At 31.5% G+C, this 21,768-nt stretch overlaps 1 protein-coding gene across 1 annotated transcript in view; it reads left to right on the forward strand.

Annotated features, from left to right (window-relative positions):
* TRHDE (thyrotropin releasing hormone degrading enzyme) overlaps positions 1–15,021 on the forward strand; it is a 621,602-nt gene extending 606,581 nt beyond the window's left edge. The window contains exons 18-19 of the mRNA XM_051961259.1: positions 1,439–1,520; positions 12,448–15,021. Coding sequence (XP_051817219.1) covers positions 1,439–1,520; positions 12,448–12,591 — 226 coding nt within the window. The 3' untranslated portion in view covers positions 12,592–15,021. The remainder of the gene's footprint in view (positions 1–1,438; positions 1,521–12,447) is intronic.
* The last annotated feature ends 6,747 nt before the right edge of the window (positions 15,022–21,768 follow it).

Here is a 21,768-nt window from a genome sequence, read left to right on the forward strand (position 1 = left end):
GAATCCCACTTTTTCTGAAATTGCCAAAAGCCAAAAAAAGGACCTCTTGATGGATCAGGCAGAGCTTTGGGGGCTACCTCTTTGAAACTTAGAATTACTTGCAATACCCTAAGTTGGACATAACTGAAACAATTGAACATAAAGGAAGTATGTTGGTATTATGGTAAGACAAAATTTTAATTATCTATGAAAGATTATCAGGAAGCAACATGGTATGTAGTGCACAGGGGAGCTAGACTTGGAGTCATGAAGACCTACTTCAAGATTTATCTCAGACAACAGTTGTGTGACCTTTACCTTTCTCTACTTCAGTTTCCTCAACTCTAAAAGGAAATTGGACTCAATAATCTCCATGGTCTTATCTGGCTCTTATCCTGTAACCCTCTGTCAAATATGTTTAAAAAAAAAACTAGCTGATAATACATAAAATAGATAGTTTTGTGGTTAAGGGAACCTACATAATTTTTCAGGTTTCTAGACAATTTTATTCCCTCTAGGGACTCCTTGTTTTGTGGTAAGATTTCTTCAATACTATATGTTTGATTTTATTAAAATTTGGATATTTTGTAATGAACATTAATTAAATTCAGTGATTATCTCTGTGGTACATTAAAATTGAATTTATAATCATGCATATAAATACTGGATAGAAGGATAAGAATTATCTGAGAGCAATTATTTCCCTCCTCAATTTAATTGTCTCACAACTGTCTAGAGAGAAGGTTTTCTTTAAAGAAAAAAATGTTGGAAAAGGAAATGTACCCATTAAAATATCCCTTTCTAGTTGCTGTGTTAGTTTATTTTGAAATCCAAAAGCTAGATGCTACTGTTATCATCAATTATAAAGGGAAGGTTAGTTTGCTTTGAAAGTACAAACATTTTAATCTGAAGACCGTTACTAGCAAAAATAGACTGGTAAAGATAAGTAGGATATTCTCTAAAGAATGGTAAGCTTAGGTTATGTTCCAAAATCGTATACATTACTGGTCTTTCATTCTTTAGCTGACCTCTGATTGCAGGCAGCTGTATTACTTAAATGCTCAAAAGCTTTCAGGTTTTCCTCTTTAAGAACTGAATCGATGGACAAGCCACTTAACCCCAGTTGCCTCAGCAAAAAAACAAAAACAAAAACAAAAAAACCTGAATTGACAACTTCCATTTTAGCATGTCAAGTTTAATTTTAACTCAAAATTCAAAGAGTCTCCTATGAAGTATGTTTGCATGCCTGGAAGCTGGGCAGTGAGAATCTCTTCATCTTATGGATTCTGTAAACAAAGAAATAAAAGTTATTGACCAATATCTGGTGGCATTAGCCAGAAGCTGGGGGTGAGGATGTGGAATTTAGGTGGATAAACTCTTTAACAGATTTATTAAATTTCTTCATGAAACTTCTTAAATCATTCCTCTGCTGATGTTAAAATATTTCCTTTTCTTGAAGATATGGAGAAGCTTTATTTATGAATTCCAAGCTTATCAGTGGAGTCACAGAATTCCTTAATACAGAAGGTGAACTTAATGAGGTAAATATCCTGAAATTTTTTTATGCTTTTAAACCTTTCTTCCAGTTCTTCTCAGAAGACTAATTCTTATTTTGTATTTTAAAGAAAGAAAGCTATTTTAAAAAGTAAAGTTTTAAGTGCATTTCTCAGATAATTATTTACAAAGTTCATATCTGAAAAGCATCAATACTTACAATAGTTTCACTTTTAAAATAATTAAAAATGAATTCTATCCAGATACTGTGGTAAAGTAGATCAAGTACTTGAATTGGAATCAATAAGATCTAAATTCAAATCCTGCAGACTAATTTACTTTATGACTACAACTAAATCACTAATCGTTGACTGTAAGGCAAGTAAGACTCCAAGTTAGAGATAGTTTAAAATTTGCTCCAGTTGCACTAGTAATAACTACACTTCTGCACTGGTAATAACTACACTTCTGAAAATCTCAATTTATCAAGTGCCAAAAGAGAAGAAAATTAAAGTGTATATTATCCCCAAACCATTGATTTGCTTTGATTGAATTTTTGTACTTATATTTAAATATAAGAGCTAAAATAATGTAGTGGCTCTTCTTGAAGCCAGTAAATCCAGAATTCAAGACATATACATACATATACATATGACCCTAGATTAATCATTTCACCTCCCAAGGCATTAGAAATACTTAAAAACCTATCCATTACAAAGAAGGTTCTGATATGGACCAATAAAACAAATTTCTTGAAGTTCCCCATACCAATAAAATCTGAGATCTAATGTTTATATTTAAATTTTATATTTTTATATTTTAAAATGCATATGTCAACATCTTAGGAATCAATAACATGAAAAATTTAATATAAAGCATGCTTATTGTTCAGCCTTATAGATTTTTAAAGCACCTATTTTTAACTATTTCCTTTACGATAATTTATCTATGTAGCTCCATCCTAATATCCTTGTTCATCATTCTCTCTCATGGAGTAATACTGGGAGTAGAGCTTTCAGCTCTCTATAAGTATGCTGATGCTCTGGCTTACACCCTTGGGGAAGGATTTAATTTAATGTTTGAGTTTAAATGACTTTTCCTATAGACTGACCCTGTGTCCAATGAAGGAACTTCACATCTTCACTTTCACACTGGAAGGAAAATGCCTGATTCAGAGAAAATCTTAATAGTGATAACTGAGGAGTCAATATTAATAGTATTAATAGTCAATACAGGAGCTACAATCAACAGCGATAATTCCCAAAACCTCTGATGAAAATTTATAGACACAACAAATAAGCTACATTCTGACAATAGGTCAACAAATAATTTTTTTAAAAAAAGAGGAGAATTTTGCCTATAAATCCCATACTAAAATTATCAAGAATCAGTACAAAAATGCTGCTCAAGAAAAATAAGATGAAAAACAAAAAAAAAAAAAAAAAAAAAAACCAAGCAAACAACAATAGGAGAAAATACTATGTTTTGATCCACATTCAGTCTCTATAGTATGTGGATGGCTCTTTATAGCACAAGTCTTTTGGAATAATCAACATAATTTTTAACACTAGAAGAATCCAGTACATCAATTGATGCATTTCAAAAAAAAATTTTACTACTATTTATTCTATCTGGCTAAATGTACTTTAAATACAAATAATTGTAGCTGATGTTCAATTGTTTCAATTGTTTGGTTTCTGTGAGCCCATTTGGGATTTTCTTGACAAAGAAACAAATATTTTTCCATTTTCTTCTCCACCCCATTTTACAGATGAGGAAATTGAGGCAAACAGGGCTAAGTGACTTGCCTAGAGTCACCTAGCTGGTAAATTTTTATTTTACTCAGGAAGATGAATCTTCCTTACTTCAAGCCTAATATTTTTATTGTTTTCATTTTTAGTAGTAGAGATATATTTAGCTGTTCAATTTGTCCTTTTTTAGTCCTTCACCTTGTAACCAAGGTTGGGGACAAAACACAATATATTTGTGAGGTAGCATCCATTGATATGAACTCTCATGTAATTAATTGGCTCATCTGGGGTAGAATTAGCAAATATGAGTTTCTCAACACCACTAAATATGTGAGCTACTGTGGTAAATGAATAAATTAATGCAAACAATTTACATAGAGAGCAAATTGTACAAAACTAGGGAGATGGTGGTATTGTTCAGTATTGCCTTGGTTACACCAAATTTGAAGTATTGAGTTTAAGTTTTGAGTACCATGTTTTAAGAAGGATGTTGATAAACTAGAAAGTACAAAAAGAAGGACAATCTGACTAAATAAGGGCATCAGGATCATGCTGTATGAGAATTAATTGAAGAACACAGAAGCATTTAGAATAGCTTTCTGTGAAGGAATAATGGATTTCTTTGAGCATTTAAAAAGACAAGCATGTGAAAACTGATTAGCTTATATATGCTTGTGCCCAGAAAATAAAACTAGGTTCAATGGGTAGAAACTACAAATAAATAAATTAGGCTTAACCTAAAAAGAAATTTCCTAATAGTTAGAGCTATCCAAAAAAGCAAGTGGACTTCCTCAGGTCTTGTGGACCTTCCCCATCTAACCCTTAAATAAATGTGTTTAACAAATGAATGTTGATAACTTGTATGTATTGTAGACAAAGATCCTTATTTAAATAAAAGTTGTACTCAATGATCTCAAGTCACTTCTGATTTTGAGATTCTCAGAGATTCTGATATTATTTATATATGTGAAATCTATTATGACTAGTGATAAAGATTAAAATATATATATAAGTGATAGATAAGATAAATATATAGATATAAATTGCATACATAATTTGTGGTATATATAAAACTGTTTATATAATTTATGGTTATAGTCATAAAATAATGTGTTGGATTTTGTATGAATGTAGTTTTTATCAGAGCCAAAAAAGAAAACAAAAAGCCTCTCACTTCCTTTGTTTAATAATATGTTTTAGAACAGGTCACACCTGAGCCTCAATTTTCTCATCTCTAAAGTGAGACTAATAATATTTTCACTATCTACCTCATGGGGCAATTGTGGAGGTCTTTAATGTGTTGTTCTAGAGGAATTATGCAGGTATAAGAGAGAGATACTTGGTTCTATTCCCAGAATCTTTAAACTGAATGGATTTATTTGTGTGTGTTAAAGGGGGGAGGGTGTTATTATTAATTGAGATTAACAATTTGTTCTGTGATAAACACTTTGGGACAATTACAAAATGATTTGATACCAACACTTGGCAGTTGGCTCTATTACATACAACTGAGTTAAAAATTTAAAAGAAGAAAACTGGCTTATTTGGGGGACTTACAATTTAATTGTTGAATTTAAAAGAAATTTCTCAAATCAAAAGTGACTTTGTTTCCATGGTTCTTCATGAATTATCCATGTTATTCATTTCTTTTGTCCTCTGTTCTAATTGAACAATTCTGAAAATTCGAATTATTCAATTTTACTTGGCAGTAGTAAAAGTTCATTGGGGAAGAAGCTTCAAATATTGGCTAAACAAACATAGGGGAAATTCAAATATCTCTGCTCTTTCATTCCATGGCAATAAATAATTGAGTAATATGATAATATGATAAATCATGTTTCTTTAAAGTGTTAAAAGAGCTGATTTCTCAGAGTCAGCTGATTTCTCCTTCATTCTGTATCCCTTTGCAATTTATCATAATTTTATTTTTTATACCCACTAATATTGTCTTGATTCTCTGTTATGTACTGAACTAATAAATCTAAAACTAAAATTATCTTTCCTCCCAAATCAATTGCTCTTATGAATTACCCTATTACTTTGGAGGATACCATTATTCTCCTAATCACCCAAATCCACAACCTCAGTGTCCTATTTGACTCCTTGTCCTTGCTCACACTACATATCTCATTAGTTGCCAAATATCATCTATTCTACCTTTATACAACCTCTCTTGTATGTGTCCTCTTTTATCTACTCTTGAGATTAAGGGACTCTCCAATCATCTTGATCTTTATCTTGCCTCTGAACTCAATGGTTCTGGAGCAGAAAATGAGATTGGTGATTTCCCACAGCTCTCCCTCATTTAAATCCAGTTCATTTGCATGTCATTGGCATCACATCCCTGATGCCACGGTTCTCTTCAAGAGCACAGGACAAACAACAAACTCCTGAGATTCCCAGCCCTACTTAGGGTTTCATCACTTCTCACTAATACTATTATAAACCCTTTTAAGTTACTGATCATTCTATTTCATCACTTACAAAAATGCAAGAGATAATTTCTTAAAGTATAAGTAGAACTACCTATGTTACATCCTTATCCTCAATAAACTCCAGTGGCTCCAAATTACTTTAAGGATCACATATACTCTTCTATTTGTAGTTATGACTGTTTACAACATGCTCTTCCTACTTTTTCAGACTTTTCACATATCACTCCTTTCCTTATAGTCTACACGATAGCCCTCCTTTTCTACTTATTGTCTTTCATGTGAAAGATTCTTCATTTCCCATCTTTGTACCCTCATTGCACTTGATTATTCCTGGAATAATCAGTCATCTTACTTATATGACTTAGAATTCCTGACTTCTTATAAGACCCAATTCAAGTTCTACCTTCTGCAAGAAACCTTTCTTGGTGTTCCTGACCCCCACCCCAGGTCTTGTCACTTTCCCTTTTGATCTACTCTGTATATATCATATGTATGTATATATAGGTGTAGATATAGATACATCTCGCCTTTCCCATTGGAATATATTTCCTTAGAATTGGAACTGTTTTTTTTAACATTTTCTTTTATCCTCAATCGTTGGCACAATGCTTAGCATAAAGTAAATACTTAGTAAATTCTTATGTATTGATTTTTACCTAAAACCAACTTAGATTCCTTCATACTCTGATCTATTCCATCCAAGTGAGTGATTGCACTGATTTGAAATTTACAATTTTATCCCTGTTCTATGTGTTCCCAATCTTGAAAGATTTGTTTTTTGAAAGCAAATGTACTTTTTTGGGGAGATATTTCCCCTCTCTAAATAAAGGAAGCTAAGTGGAAGGTATTTTTTTTCATATCCTTAAGGAAAAAGGAAGAATAATTTAATTTAAAAATTGCCTTCTATTTTCTCTATATTTAAACAAAGTATTTTTAATTGCAGTTAGCTATCTTGGGATTGGAGAATCATTTAATCATAACCTTCACTGTTCCTTTTGGTATACTGGATAGTGCCCCCATCTGCTGAAACTTAAGATAGGAAATAAAACACATCTCTGAAATTTATAGTTTATTCATTTGCATAGAAACCAATTATTAGCTATTAGCATAATATAATGGAAAGAGCAGTGACAGATTCTACAGTCAAAAAACTGAAGTTGAAATCCCTGATATGTACTATCTCTCAAATCTTGGAAAGTCATTTCATCTACTTAGACCTCATTTCTCTTATCTGAAAATTGGGGTGGTTGCATTAGAGGACCCTTCCATCTCTAGATCTTTAATCCTATATTACTCAAGTACATTTGTTTCTTGAGGTGACCATCCATAGTAAATATCCCTTGTTAATTACAACAAAGAGCAGTTGAGCAAAATTTCCATTGATGAACACATGAAGAAGCATGTGATTTTGTGAAAGGAGGACAGATGCCAGAGTCAGTAATAGGACCTGAATTAAAATCTTGTCTCTGAAGATTACTACTAAAATGAGCTTCAATTTCTTCATCTGTAAAATGAGAGGGTATAAAGGCCTCTGAGGTCCTTTTCAAATTTATGAACTTATATCTGAATTTATGAACTTATATCAACCTTAAGGTGTATATATTGTTGAAGGTGTATAATACTTTGACAGATTGGAATAGAAAAGCAACATAGATAAATAAAAATAGAGAAAAAATTAATATTCAAAATATAAATAAATACTAGAAAAAATTCTTAATTTTGGTGTATTATTTTGTGATAGAGGATTACAAAAGTGATGGGAGGCAAGCATTTAACATTTAAATAAATTATCACTAATCCATAATCAAACAAATGATCTTTGAAATTTAATAATCCTTCAAAACTTACAACATTATTTTCTTAGTCAATGCTTAAGCTTTTGGTCTAAACCAGACCATGTTTTGGTTTGCTTCTTTAGAAATCTGATTAGCATAATGATTGATCCAAATAAATTACCATGTAATCTTAAAAATGTTTTCTGTTACTCCATTGCTCAGAATCCCTTCATTTAATTCTTTAATTTGAGCAATAGAAAGAAATATTTTTCAGATATACAAAGCTCAGAATTTTTTAAAAATTATTTTATAGTATTTTAAAAATAGATGCTTTTTAAATATCATATTCATATCTTGAGATATCTTTTCATATCTTCCATTTTAATAAAAGGAATTAAATATAATGGACTAAAACTGTGACTGTACCTGTCAAATTATTTTTTAAAAATTGTCATCTGTTGTCCTCCTAATTCCCTAATATTAATTGTCTTCTATGCAAAGCACTGGGAATACAAAGAAAAGCCAAATCAGTTCCCACTTTTAAGAGGCTCCCTTTTACTTTAATGGGGAAACAACAAACAAGCAGTTATATATAAACATAATGGGCAGGATAAATTGGATATGACATGGGAAAGACTTCTTGCAGAAGATGAAATTTAGCAGACATTCAAAGGGAGCCAAGGAAGTTCGAGGCGGAGATGAGATGGGAGAGTTTGAATCATGGAGGACTGCTAATGAACTGGGAGATGGAGTGTTTGTTTTCAAAGAGCAAAAGAACATTGCCAACGAAATGCAGAGTATATAGACTTGGATAAGAGCAAAAAAGAATGGAAAAAAGCAAAGGGTCAAATTATGCGAGGCTTTAGCTGAAAATATGATTTTATATTTGATACCGTAGGTAATAGGAAGCTACTGCAGTTTATTAAGTCATAATCAAACAGTAGAATTTGTCATTGAATTGATCCAAGTTCAAATGCCTTTAATGTTGCCTTAATTTTAATTGTGGTGTCATTGTGTATATTTTCCCCCAACTTTTGTCTTTTTTCTCTATTCTATATCATTTCATACTAAGTTTTCATGTTGCTCTGAATTCTAAAGAATTCAGAACATAAATATTCATTGTTCCTCATGGTACAATTCACATACCATAATTTATCAGCTATTCCTGGGCATACATTCTATTTCCAATAATGCTATCTCACACACACACACACACACACACACACACACACACACACACACACACATACACACACACACTGCTATGATATAAAGAAATAAAAGCATAGAAACTTTATTTCTACTTTTCTTTTCCTTGGGGATATTTGCTGAATAATGGAATCATGAGTCAAAGGCTATAAACAGTTTACCAACTCACATAATTCCAAATTGTTTTCCAGTATGTATGACTCCAGTCTCACTTCTACCAACTAGTGCATCATAGCTACTCCTTAATAAAAAATAAATTTCTCTCTATCCTATCTCTTCTATAATACCATGAGGGGGTGGGAGAAAAAAAACCCTGGCAACAAATAGTCAAGCAAAACAAATGTCTAAAGAAAATATGTTCAGTCTGTAATCCTACTGCATCACTTCTCTAGTAGGATATTGCTAGTATCTTTCAACATTGGTCTTCTGAAATTATGGTTTGTCTTTACTGTTGTGTCCTACTTTCTAGAGTCCCCATGCCAGGGGATTAAAATATATCTTCCTTGTGGAGAAGTGATGAGGCGGGACTCCTGAGGATGGTGGAAAAATGGAATCCGTTTATTTCAAGGACTTAACCTTTTATATAATGTAACAAAAGCAACATTGTGCACGTGGGACCACATAAACAACTTGCTGTTGTATATAATTTGCCACCTGGTATCACTCTTCCACCTATTATCACTCTGTTTCAATCTCAACACAGTTTGTCACCACTCCCTGATTTCTCAGGAAGGCCAAGAGCCCTTAGGAGCGATGGGAAGCCAAACCAGACATTGTTACCAGGTTCCCTCTGGATTGAAGGGTCTTATACCTTACCCAGAGTTTCCCCACTGACTGTGACTCTCTACACTTTACATTGGTCAGAGTTCTTTAGTCTTTCAAGGTTGTTTGTTTTTACAGAGTTATCATATAAATTGTTTTCCTTGGCTATTCAGTTTACATCAGTTCACAAAAATCTTCCAAGATTTAACTGAAACCTCCTATTTCATTATTTCTTATGGCACAATAGTATTGTGTTACATTCACTTATAATAATTTGTTCAGTTATTTCTGAATTATGGATTCTCCCTTAATTACTAGTTCTTTCCCATTTTAATAAGAGCTACTATAAAAAATATATATATATGAAACTTTTCTTCTTTAGATCTCTTTGAAGTATAGTGCTAAGAGTCAGTCAGTAAACTTTTACTAAGCATCTACTATTTGTCAGGCACTGTGATAAGACTAGGGATGTAAAGAAAAGCAAAAAACAATTCGTGTCCTCAAAGAGCTCACAATCTAATAGAGGAGGCAACATGCAAACACATTTGTACAAACTATACTAAGGATAAATAGAAAATAATCAACAGAGAAAAGGAACTAGAAGTAAGTGGGATTAGGAAAACTTCCTGTTGTAGGTAATTCTTAATAAAAACTTGATGAAAACCGGAGAAGCCATGAGGTAGAGTTAAGGAGAGAACATTCTAACCCCCTGAAAATAGTCAGAACTGTACTCTCAGGAAGAGAAAAGAGGCCAGGATCAAAAGATGTGTGTGTGTGTGTGTGTGTGTGTGTGTGTGTGTGTGTGTGAGAGAGAGAGAGAGAGAGAGAGAGAGAGAGAGAGAGAGAGAGACAGAGAGACAGAGAGAAAAAGAGAGAGAGAGAGAGAGAGAGAGAAGATTTAAGAAGACAGGAAAGATGAGTAATAGGTTATTAAATGCTTTGAACACCAAGCAGTTCATTTTGAATATGATCTTGGAGAAGGGGTTACAAGAGTTTATCCAGTAGGAAGATGGCATGATAGGCCCTAGACTTTAGGAAAATTATTTTGAAAGCTGAACGGAAGATAGATTGGAGTTAGGAAAGATTTATGATAAACAGGTATACCAAGCGCCACGTTATTACAATGTACAGGTATGAGCAGATGAGGATCTGCACCAGAATGGTGAATGTCAGAGGAGAAAAAGAAGCATATCTGAGAAATGGTGCAAAGGTACAATCAACAGAACTTGGCAAAAGATTGGATATAAGAGTCAGAAATAGTGAGAAGCCAAGGATGACTCCTAGGCTTTGAACCTGAGGGACTGGTATTGCCCTCTACAGTTATAAAGGAGGTAGAGGAAACAAAGAATTCTATTTTTAAAATGTTGAGTTTTAGATGTCTACTGGATATCCTTTTGAAGATGTTTAATAAGTGGTTGGAGATATGAAAGTGGATATCTTTAGAGAAGTTAGGGCTGTGTAAATAGACTTGAAAATAAGTATAGAGGTGATAGTTGAATCTATCAAATTTGATGAAAGCATAAAGTGAAGTTGTATAGAGAGAAGAGAAGAATAACCAGAACAGAATCCTATAGCACACATAGGAATGATCTGGATAACTATGCACTTAGTCCAATCCCTGTCATATAGTAGTCACTTAATAAATGTATTTTGAATTGAGTTCAAACTGACTTTTCAACAAAGCTAATTGAGAAATTGTCAAAGAGGTAGGAGAAGAACCAAACATTGTGTATTCCAAACAATCTAGAAGAAAGGAGATTGAGGTAATATCACAATCTTTTAAGGCTATTTCCCCTAATTCAATGAATGTTTTCTAGCTCCTGAACTAACCTGATTTTATCATCATTAACTATTGCATCCATCACAATGACGAATTCAATAGTCTGTTCTCATATTCAGGAAAAAAAAAAAATAGTGCTTTAAAAGCTATGTAAGCAGAAAACATGGTTCTATCTCCCTCTTTTTTCTTTTCTTATAGGTTCCCAAGCTCCAATCACATCACATCTAGTTGACAGGATCTGTCTGCTATCATGTATTATCTCATTAACAAGCATTTTATCTTACATCTGTACAGCCCATTACAGTTTACTCAGCACTCTCACAATCATTTCCTCACTTTATTCTCACAACACGTCTGTGAGGGAGATAAGACAAGATCCTCCTCCCATTTTACTGATAAGGAAATGACTCAGAAAATAAAATGACTTGCCCAAAGTGACTAAACCAAGAAACTTGAGGACAAAGACCCAATCAAATTAGTTTCTTTGTATATCATGATTGCTTTTGTAATGAATGTAAAGGTTTAATTTTATTAACAGCTGTCAGTGATAAACTATTTTATGATTTGCAAGGTTATTTAATATACATATACATTAAAAACTCACAATAATCTTAAGAAGTAAGTGCTACAGAACTATGCATTCTTATCACACAAATGAGAAACCACAGGCCAAGGAGGGTGGGTGGGATATCACATTGCTACAAGAATTGATATTCTATATTATATACTATTGATATACTATACTATACTATACTATACTATACTATACTATACTATACTATAGAATACAGTGAAACAAAAACTGAACCTACAGCTCCCTGACTCCAAGTCCAGTATGGTACATGTTTCATTCCTTCATTAATATGTGGTTTACATATGTTGGTTATGAGATCATTTTACAACATACAAATTTACAATTTAAAATTATCTCTTTATAAAATAATTACAACTATTCCAAACTAATGAAAATTAATGTTGCAGAATTATAGAATAACAATGGATTCAAAGAAACAACATGAGAAGATATTAAATATTGGAAATATTGTCAAGTTTTTTTTCTTTATGTATTGATTGGGTTTTTTACTGACTTTTTCCTTTTCTTCTTCCTTCCCCCTCTCCCCAATATTTATCTTTAAGGGAAAAAAAATTCTATATTTGTGGATTTTTTGGAGATGTAAGAAAAGCTATAAGGGGAAACTTAGATAATGCAAAAACAAAAGAGAGCAATGAACTTTTATTTAAAAATAAACTTATGTTTTCAGCTGAAAAGCTTCATAAAGAACTACGATGGAGTAGCAGATGCATCCTTTTCCCGGGCTGTGGAGACTGTGGAAGCCAATGTTCGATGGCAAAAATATTACAAAGAAGAACTTTTCCACTGGTTACAAAAAGCTCTCAGGCACTAGTCTGTGTCCGTTAAAGACAATATAACTTGAAATATCAGAAGAGGAAAAAACATCAAAAGGAAAATGTTTGACATCAAAATGGCAAAGACAAAATCGGATTTGCAGGGTGTTTGGTGAGGAAGAGTCATTTTTGTTTTTATCTATTTTGGACTTTATTTTGTATGGGGCTCCTCCTTATCTACAAAGTTAAAATCTTCTTTGAGAAGCAACCATAGTGGCAACTGCTGCTTACCAACCCTCACTGTACAGGATCAAATATGGTGCATGTTGGTGTCAGTCTGGAAGACAACAATTCTGAGTAATTTGTGCATGGTCATAGCATCCTGTCCATAATTCCAGCATGCATTTCTTTAGGTGTCCCGAGTTTTGTATGTGAATTGACGTTACACCAGGATGGGCATTATGCAAAAGCACAAAAAGGATCCATGACAATCAATGTCATCATCAAAGAAGAAAATAGAGACTTTCTATAGAATCTCTAAAACTTGGGTGCCATGAAATGTACAATAACCCTTACAGGACTGGTACCAATTACCAAACAAGTAGATTGTCAGTGATTGTCAGGATGTTAACTCATTCTTTGAGTTAAAACTATGTTCATATAGAATGCATTTAGATACTATATACATATCTGTATGTTTCTAGTAGAAATCTCTTCAGATCAATGAACAGTTCTCTATTTCTAAACTTATGCAAATTTTGAAACTGCTTGAAAAGACTACTGTCTTTCCTAGGTAATTAAGGCAGTAAACAGTCAGAATGATTCCCTTAAACTGCTATGAGTTCTTTAGCCATTTTTGTGAATGATGAGGCTTATTCCAACTCAAGCCCAATCAGGTGTATCAACAGGTCATTCATTCACTTAAATGCTAAAACATTAAGAATTAGAGAATGTTTAATATTTGGGGTAGTACTCTCCCTCTTCCCCCATTCCACAAAAAGAAAAAGAAAGGAAAAGAAAATCCATATTGTTAAATCTAAATTATTTGATGTTTTTTTTTTCCCCCAGTCTTCACATTTCACAAATGTATATGCATAAATGTATTCATGGTATCCAGTGCTGAGAATGATTTTTTTCCCCTATGTTATTTTGTTCATGTTCCACTTCCTACGATATAATTGCTTCCTAAGCATTCTAGGATTATAGAATCTGCCTGAGTGCCTGTATTGTGTATGACCTCCCAATCTTCCATCAAGCAACCATACCTCAGCAAATCTATTAGTGTTTAATGACTTTGATATCAGTTGTACCATTTGTTAGGGCTGAAAAGTGACTTTTCTTGTGTCATTGTATAAAGCTTTTCTTTTGCATAGACTTTGCCATGCTGCCCAAGAAAGTACAGAATATGTTGTATATCAACATTTGAAATCTTATTTCTGATTTGTAGAAATACCCATTGGCCATACTCTCCCCATTTCAGATTTAAATCTATCACTAGCAATTATCATCCAGGTTTATTATGTATAAAAATGAAATGATGTTTACTGCTTGTAAAACAAATGCTTGTGAATTAATCCCCTGTGGATGGTTGCCACTCTACCAAAATCTCCTTGCAAACTATCAAAACAAAGTACCAGTACCTTTAGGATAAATATTAATAATAAAATAGTAAATCTTAATAATTAGAGCTATAAATTTATTTGAAATATAATAAGCTAACTTCTGAAATTGAATTCCATTCTTTTGGCATGATGTCTCTCACCTTCTTGAATTTCTTAATAGTGCATTCATGTAATACATATCAATAGTAAATATTCTGCATGAAGGCACATGTGGTATTAGTGTGCCTTTTTAATGTCTGGTATCAAGGGTTCTAAATATCAACTCATTGACGTGAATTGGTATAACTCAGTTACTATTGTTAAGTAACTGAGTTACTGAGTAACTGAGTTGAAATGTTGTCAGAAAGAGTCTTCTCTACCAATCCCTACTGTGTATTTGCAGACTACTTAATCAGGAACAATAAGTCTTACATGGACATGTGCATTCTTAACATACTGGTAGCAATCTTGGACCCATGCCAGATATTTATCACCAATGGTTAAAGAAACTAGGCAAATTGAAACAAAAAACTATTATAGGTGAACATCCTGGTTGTTTCTTACATTTCCCCTTTATCTAAGCTTATTGATAATACCTTTTAAAAAAAGCTGAGTGGTTTTTTAGTTACTCTATTAATAATTTTTGCTGCTCTGCAAATATTTTAGTGGCCTTGAGCAAGTGTAATATCAAATCCTAAGTATATACCTGTACATATTGTTCAATACTTTATATTGTTCTTGCTTTGCAGTACAGTAGTGACAGTAATGATCCTTGTTTCTTCATAGTTTAGTCTATTCATTGTTTTAAACTATATCAGGCTTCGGGTTTTTTTTCTTCTTCCAGTCACTAAAATGCATTGTGTTTTTCTAAATAATAAAATAATCATAACTCCTGGAAACTTATAAATTCTATTTATATATATATTGTATTTTTGTTCATTTTCACCCTTTATTTTTTTTTGTGAATCACTTTTATGAAAATAACACGTTGATAATATTTACCATTTGGGCTACAAGTTACAGACTCACTTTATTTTAATGACCGGATACAGGTGAAAAAAAAATATATATATATATTAATTTCAGAAAGGAAGAATAACTTATTTGCTTAAGAGAAATTATCGAGGAGAATAAAGCATGCACTCATTTTAAAAAGAGGTAGCATGACATAATAGATAGAGGACCGGTTTTGAAATGGATATAACCTGTGTTCAATTCTCACTTCTGACTTCTTGACTTTCTGACCCCAGCAAAGCCACTTTGCTTATCAGTTCCCTAGGTAACAGTATAAAATTATCACTTATAAGCAATTTGCTATCCTTCTTTGGTGAAAACAATTTCCATACCAGGAGTTTTCTTTACACAGCTAAAAATTATAGTTCTGGACTAAAGAACCTTAAAACATGATTTTTATAAAAGTATTTTACTTTGAGATTTTAAAGCTTTTACAAATACATAATTTTAAAAATGCTTAGAGTCTACCACTGCTTCTTCTACTACGTTACTGTCTTAGCATAGGTCTTAACTGTATATTTATAGTTGCTTGTTTATTTTTAAGGGACTCATAAAATGGTAAATTTAGCAGGAGGCAGCAATACATGTACTATTATGATTTTGTATTGTGTTTACCCATTATCATAAGGTTCTCTTTACAAATGTCATAATAATCCTTACTTTTATGGCTTGCTTTATTTTTAAAGCATTTTTTATGTACACTTTCATTTTATCTTCATAGTAACTTATGGAAGAAGTTGAGCAGATATCATTGTAATTCCCATAGAGATGAGAAAAGTGAAAATCAAATGTATAACATGATATCAACAAGTTTCCAAGAAAGCTAGCATTGGAACCCAACATATCCTTGCATATTCTTTCTCCTTCACATACTAGACACTTGTTCCTTACATACTAGACAATCTACTATGTATAACTTTAAGAATTATCATTTCATTAAAAAGCACACCAGACATTGAAGGATTAGACATTCTAAAATATATGCCATATGAATTTTTTGCATAGAAACATATTCAAATGAAAATATATTTTTTCCATCACTTAGCTATAAATTTGATCTGGTTAACACAAAAAATCCAGATATTAGGAAATATTTGGAAGTGGCTGGATGTTTGAAAGGGATTAAATTTAAGAATAATATTTTTCACTTTTTATTTCTTATGTAGCCTGGTGCCAAAGTGGCCTCACAATTTTGGTTGTCATAATTAGCAATCTGGCTTCATTCCTATTGGAAATCTTCCTAGATGATGTACCTTCAGGTAACTCATTGTGTAGAGTGAAATGATGATACCATGTCAGTGTAAGTGATTGATGGTAACATATGGAGTCTCATTCTTTCAATATATCTGAACCTTTTTGCAAAGTGATTTTGTCACAAATTATTCTGCAAAAATCTTCGCAAAAGTTATCAGTTATATTGGAAAATGAGACTTATTATCTTTTGTATAAAGTTTTGACTTACTGTCAAAATTTAGGAAAAGCTTTCATAGGATACCTTTCACATATTGTAGATATTAAATTCCATCAACATCATCATCACTGATAATTTAAGATTCTCTTAAAGATACTTTTTATAGGTGTTTATGTTTATTCCTTAAATACTTTTGGGTGCACAAGAGCTATAGTGATGATACTAGTAGCAGATAGAGGAACTGGAAAATGAGTATGTTAGCACGTATTTTCCTTCAACAAAGGGGAATGATGAAGTGAGGTACATGACATTATAATTTGTTATAAATGTGACAATAATTGTAGTAACTATCTCATCATTACTCAGTCTTAAGAAAATATATTTTGGTAGCCTTTTTATTCTATTTCAAAGCAACTAATACTTTATACATCAAAAAATAATGTACAGAACTACACACAGCACATTAAAGACATATCAAGAAGATAATTAATCTGAATTCTGACAATTTGGAAACTAGGTTTCCTTTTCCAATACCTTACGGATGTGTAATTTTGTCAATCTGGAAACTCCCTCCATAGACCTCATCTATGATTTTAGTAGATAGTCTTAGAGACATTTTAATTTTTTAATTAGTTTAATTAATTTTTAAAAGAAAATTCATCATATTGCCAACCTGCTAAGATCCTTTTACAAGAACATTTAGTAAGCAATAAATAATTTCAGTACGTTGACAGAGAAATGAGTAAGCCTACTTTAAAAAAAGTAAACTAAAAAACTCATAGAATCTTTCACCTTTTTTTCTATAAACTATATTCTAATTACTTGTTCAATTGTTTTTCAGTCATGTCCTGATCTTTGTTGTTCCATTTGGGTTTTCTTGGCAAAGATAGTGGAGTTTCCTTGGAGTATTCCAAAGATACTGTCATTTCCTTGTCCAGTTAATTTTACAGAGAAGGAAACTGAGGCAAATAGTTAAGTGACTTGTCCAGGGTCACATAATAAATGACTGAGGTCAGATTTGAAACCATAAAGATGAGTTTTGTTGATTCCATGACCAGTTCTTTATCCATTGTTATCACCTATCTGCCCTATTAATTATTTATTATTCTTATATATTTATCAAAATAGTTCAGTAGGACATTACTAGGACTTATTTGTCCAAATTACTATTCATGTCTAATTGCAATATTTCTTTCAAATTATTACATAGTCCAGACTTTTGTGTAATTCAAAGTGAGTGATATTTTATCCAATTTTTGTGTTAGTGAGGCTTGATTAATTTTGAATCTATTTCAAGCTTTTCCTTTATAAATTAATAGTCTTTGTATTATGTCAGTTGTTGATTGACAACTAGCTAATGTGAAAAAAAAGAAAATAGTACTATGATAGATTTTATTTATTTTTTTTCAAGATCTTTGTAAAGTTTGACTCACTTTTTTTGTAAAGAATCTCATTTAAAAATAAATTTTAATTACCAAAAGCTAGGGGAAAATTAAAATATACAGTTTCAAAGTCTATACATTCATGGACTTATTTTTAGATTTTCATTTTAAACATTTTTTTTTAAATCACCTGGTTTCTGCTTTGGATTCACTTTTTCAAGTTTCAGAGTAATTTAGCTAGATAATAAAGCAAATTCAAAGTCAATCTACAAATAAGTATGCCAGGGTTAGATACATCAAAAAGCAGAACTTGTGGCAGACATATTAGAAAAACTGGTTGTATTCCAACTTATATGGCAGGATAAGTGCTAAACTTTGGCAAATACCTAATGCTTCTCTAAGTTTAGTGACTCATATTTCTAATCAATTTATAGATCCAACTTCTATTTTATTTTTGCTATTAGTAGCCATAAAGTATAATATTTTTTGCCAAATTATCTATTATAAAGGAATATTAATTTTTTATTAATAATGTCTGGTCAATTTAGAAAATGTAATAATAGTTAGCGCTTTATCATATACTATTCTAATTTATTCAGTTTGTTGGTTTCATAAATAAAGAACACAATCTCTTTAAGGTAAACATTCAGCTCCTTAATTGGTATTTAAGTCTACCCTAGTAGATGTTTGAAGAATAACTGTTAAATAAATAAATACATTTGAATGAATGAGATTGTCATTATTTTAATTTTGAAGATAAATTTGAAGAGATGTGTTTGTCTGAAAATATCTGACCCATGTCTGAAAATGGAAAGTGTAAACTTTTTCTTAAAAAACAAAATAACAACAAAATTACCATTTGTTTGCTATAGACAAAACATGATTATTTTGGCTTCTTTGCTTCTGCATAACAAAACAGTAGTCAGATCATAGAGCTATTTTAATTATCCATAATTCCCTCCATGAAAACATAAACATTTTTCTATTAGATTAATAAAACCATGGATTTAGCGTAATAAAGAGAAGTTAGGGAGGGACAATTGAGTCTAACTATTCCCCCATATTAATAGATCATGGAATCCTAAATTTAGAATTGAAAGAAACATTGAGGTCATTTCAAAATCTCAGAGAAATGGATCCCTGGGAGGTTTATATTGACTTAGAAAAATCACAAATTAATATTATTTTTTGTTGTATTTGTATTTATTTTGTTAAATTTTTCCCAATTGCATTTTAATTTGTATCTTAGAGTCTTTCTGGCTATGAGCTTGATGTCTCTGACTACCACACTTCATTAATAAATGAGAAAACTGCAGAAAAAAAAATTAAACTGACCCAGAAGTCAAAAAAGAAAATGAAAGATCAGGATTCATTCCTGGACCATCCGACACTAAATCTATACTGCAGTGAATCACACAGAACTGTGGGAAGTTTCTAAATAGAACTGTTGATGAGCAGCTAATTATGACACATCATTCTATAGGCTGAATGTAAAACACTGCAATGACAAACCGAAAATATAAATTCATCATTGGTCCACAGAATTGAAAAACTAAGTTGATACGCAAAATGAGAAAACTGTTTAGACCATAGTTTTTAGTTAAAATGATTAGCAATAATCAATCCCTTAAAGGATTAAGATTGAAATAATCGATAATCCTGGGTCTTAGAACAGTAGTGAAGTGGATAACCAAATCATGAAATTAATATCTCTAGTAATTAAACATTATTATTGGAAATATCTCTATTTATGATTTATGCCTAAGCATAAACCATCTAAGATACCTTATTTAGCCTGATTTGACTTTGGATAGGTTAAGTTAACATTCTAGCTAATCTCTACCATTTTTATTTTATGTAATAATCTAAATATTCTTTTCAACACACATTGGTCATATTCCTATTAGGAGGAATTTAAAAAATAAAAGATTTGGAGCAAAATAAAGTTAGATCTATCTGCCTTGGGCAGGTGTAAACTTAGCTGATTATCTATTCATTAATTTTTTTTTTCATCACAAATTTCTTGACCCTTCACTATATACAAAGTCCACTGGAGAATTCAAAGTTTTTATCCAACCCTTAAGATGCTTATGTGCTATTAGGGAGAATAATCATTTTAGTAAGACTGTGTTTAACTTCATTATTCATTAAAATTCGGTTGTACAATCACTTCTCAGAATTTTAACATACATTTTTCCCCTAAGTAAGGAGTATATGTTATGCCATTTAAATATTATATAATGGTACTACCACACACATTTTTTAAAAAAGCACTTGAATACTAATGGTGTGAATTGTGAGCGTTAGACAAGGTAAGCATATGAATATATTGACTAGGGTCTTAATAACAATATAATCATCCCTCATTGTGATTGTTTTTGAAAATAGGGAAGTCTCTGTAGTTAAAATAGTTACAGATTGTATAATTATCAGATTACTTTAAAGGGTCAGGATCTATCTTCATCAGGAATTTGGACACTGATGAAATCAACAGTTCAAATCTTTTCTAATTTGTCATAAATTTATATACACACACATGTACAAATACCATGTTAGAACAAGTGGATTGAGAATTGGCTTTAGAGTCACAAAGACCAAGGTTCAAGTTTCAGTTTAGGTTTACTCTGGCTGTGTGACTCTAAGAAAATTATTTAATCTCCACTTCCTCCAGCAACTATCTAAGATTTTATGTTGCAGAGCCAAAGTTGATATGCCTTGTAGAACATTTTCTTTTCAGGGACCAATCTGCCTTGATGAGATAATAGGCCTGAATTAATCACACACAGAAGAGAGGCAGGCTGATAGAGTGACATAAATACTCTAATTGGAGTTAGAAAGAACTGGGTTTGAATTCCATCCCTGACACTAACTGTATGACCCTGGGTGAGTTTCAGGCAAATCTATGTGTCCATTAAATCAGATCATGGTAGTGATCTGCTTCTACAAAAACAGTACCCCATAGTAGGAATTCATATATGAATATTCGTGTATGTAAAATTATGTGATACATATAACATTATCTAATGGACTGCATTTATTAACATAAAGTATATTTACCAAGTTAACATACTAATAAAAAATCTAGAAAGAAAAAAATTTTCAGTAAAAATTATCACTCAGCAATTAAAAGATTTATCAAATAAATTATTTTGCAACAATTTACCAGAAAATGTTTTTATATGATATGCCTTTTAAAATTATTCAGTAAATATTGAGTGAGAATGTATTCATATGAAATTTTTATTCCATTCTAACCAAACACTAAGAAAATGGATTTTTCTAAATAAGACATTTTATTTTCTGTATTTTAAACAGAACAAATTTGAATTTTACTTCTGATAATAAAAATTTATATAGTAATGTGTAATTCATCACTATTTTTCTCTCCATTTATTTCTAGTAGTTGTTTAGAAATTCCTTACCACATTACATAAAGAAGGCTATCTAAACATCCTTTGGGAATTTTATTTAAATTACAATAATCATAACAAAAAAATCTGTACTAAACTAATTTTGGATTATGGCAATTCGATCTTTTTTTTTATTTCAAAAGTAGGGCAGGCTTAGCTATTTCATCTGTGAGAGTGGCATGTATGTGTATACACATATACATTTCTGTAACCAAAAAAAACAAAACAAAACAAAACAAAAAAACTCTGAAATGAACTTCATTTATTGCATGCAGAATTTTAAGGATTAGGCTAAATAATTTAGGAAAAGGTAAAGTAGACTCTTTCTTCCCATTCCCCAAATAGACACACTACAAAGTTGAAAGATAGTATTTTGGATATTGATTATTATCACTCATGATGGTAGTGTGGTTTAGAC

The sequence above is a fragment of the Antechinus flavipes genome, chromosome 5 (assembly GCF_016432865.1).
Source record: "Antechinus flavipes isolate AdamAnt ecotype Samford, QLD, Australia chromosome 5, AdamAnt_v2, whole genome shotgun sequence".
Classification (NCBI taxonomy): Eukaryota; Metazoa; Chordata; class Mammalia; order Dasyuromorphia; family Dasyuridae; genus Antechinus; species Antechinus flavipes.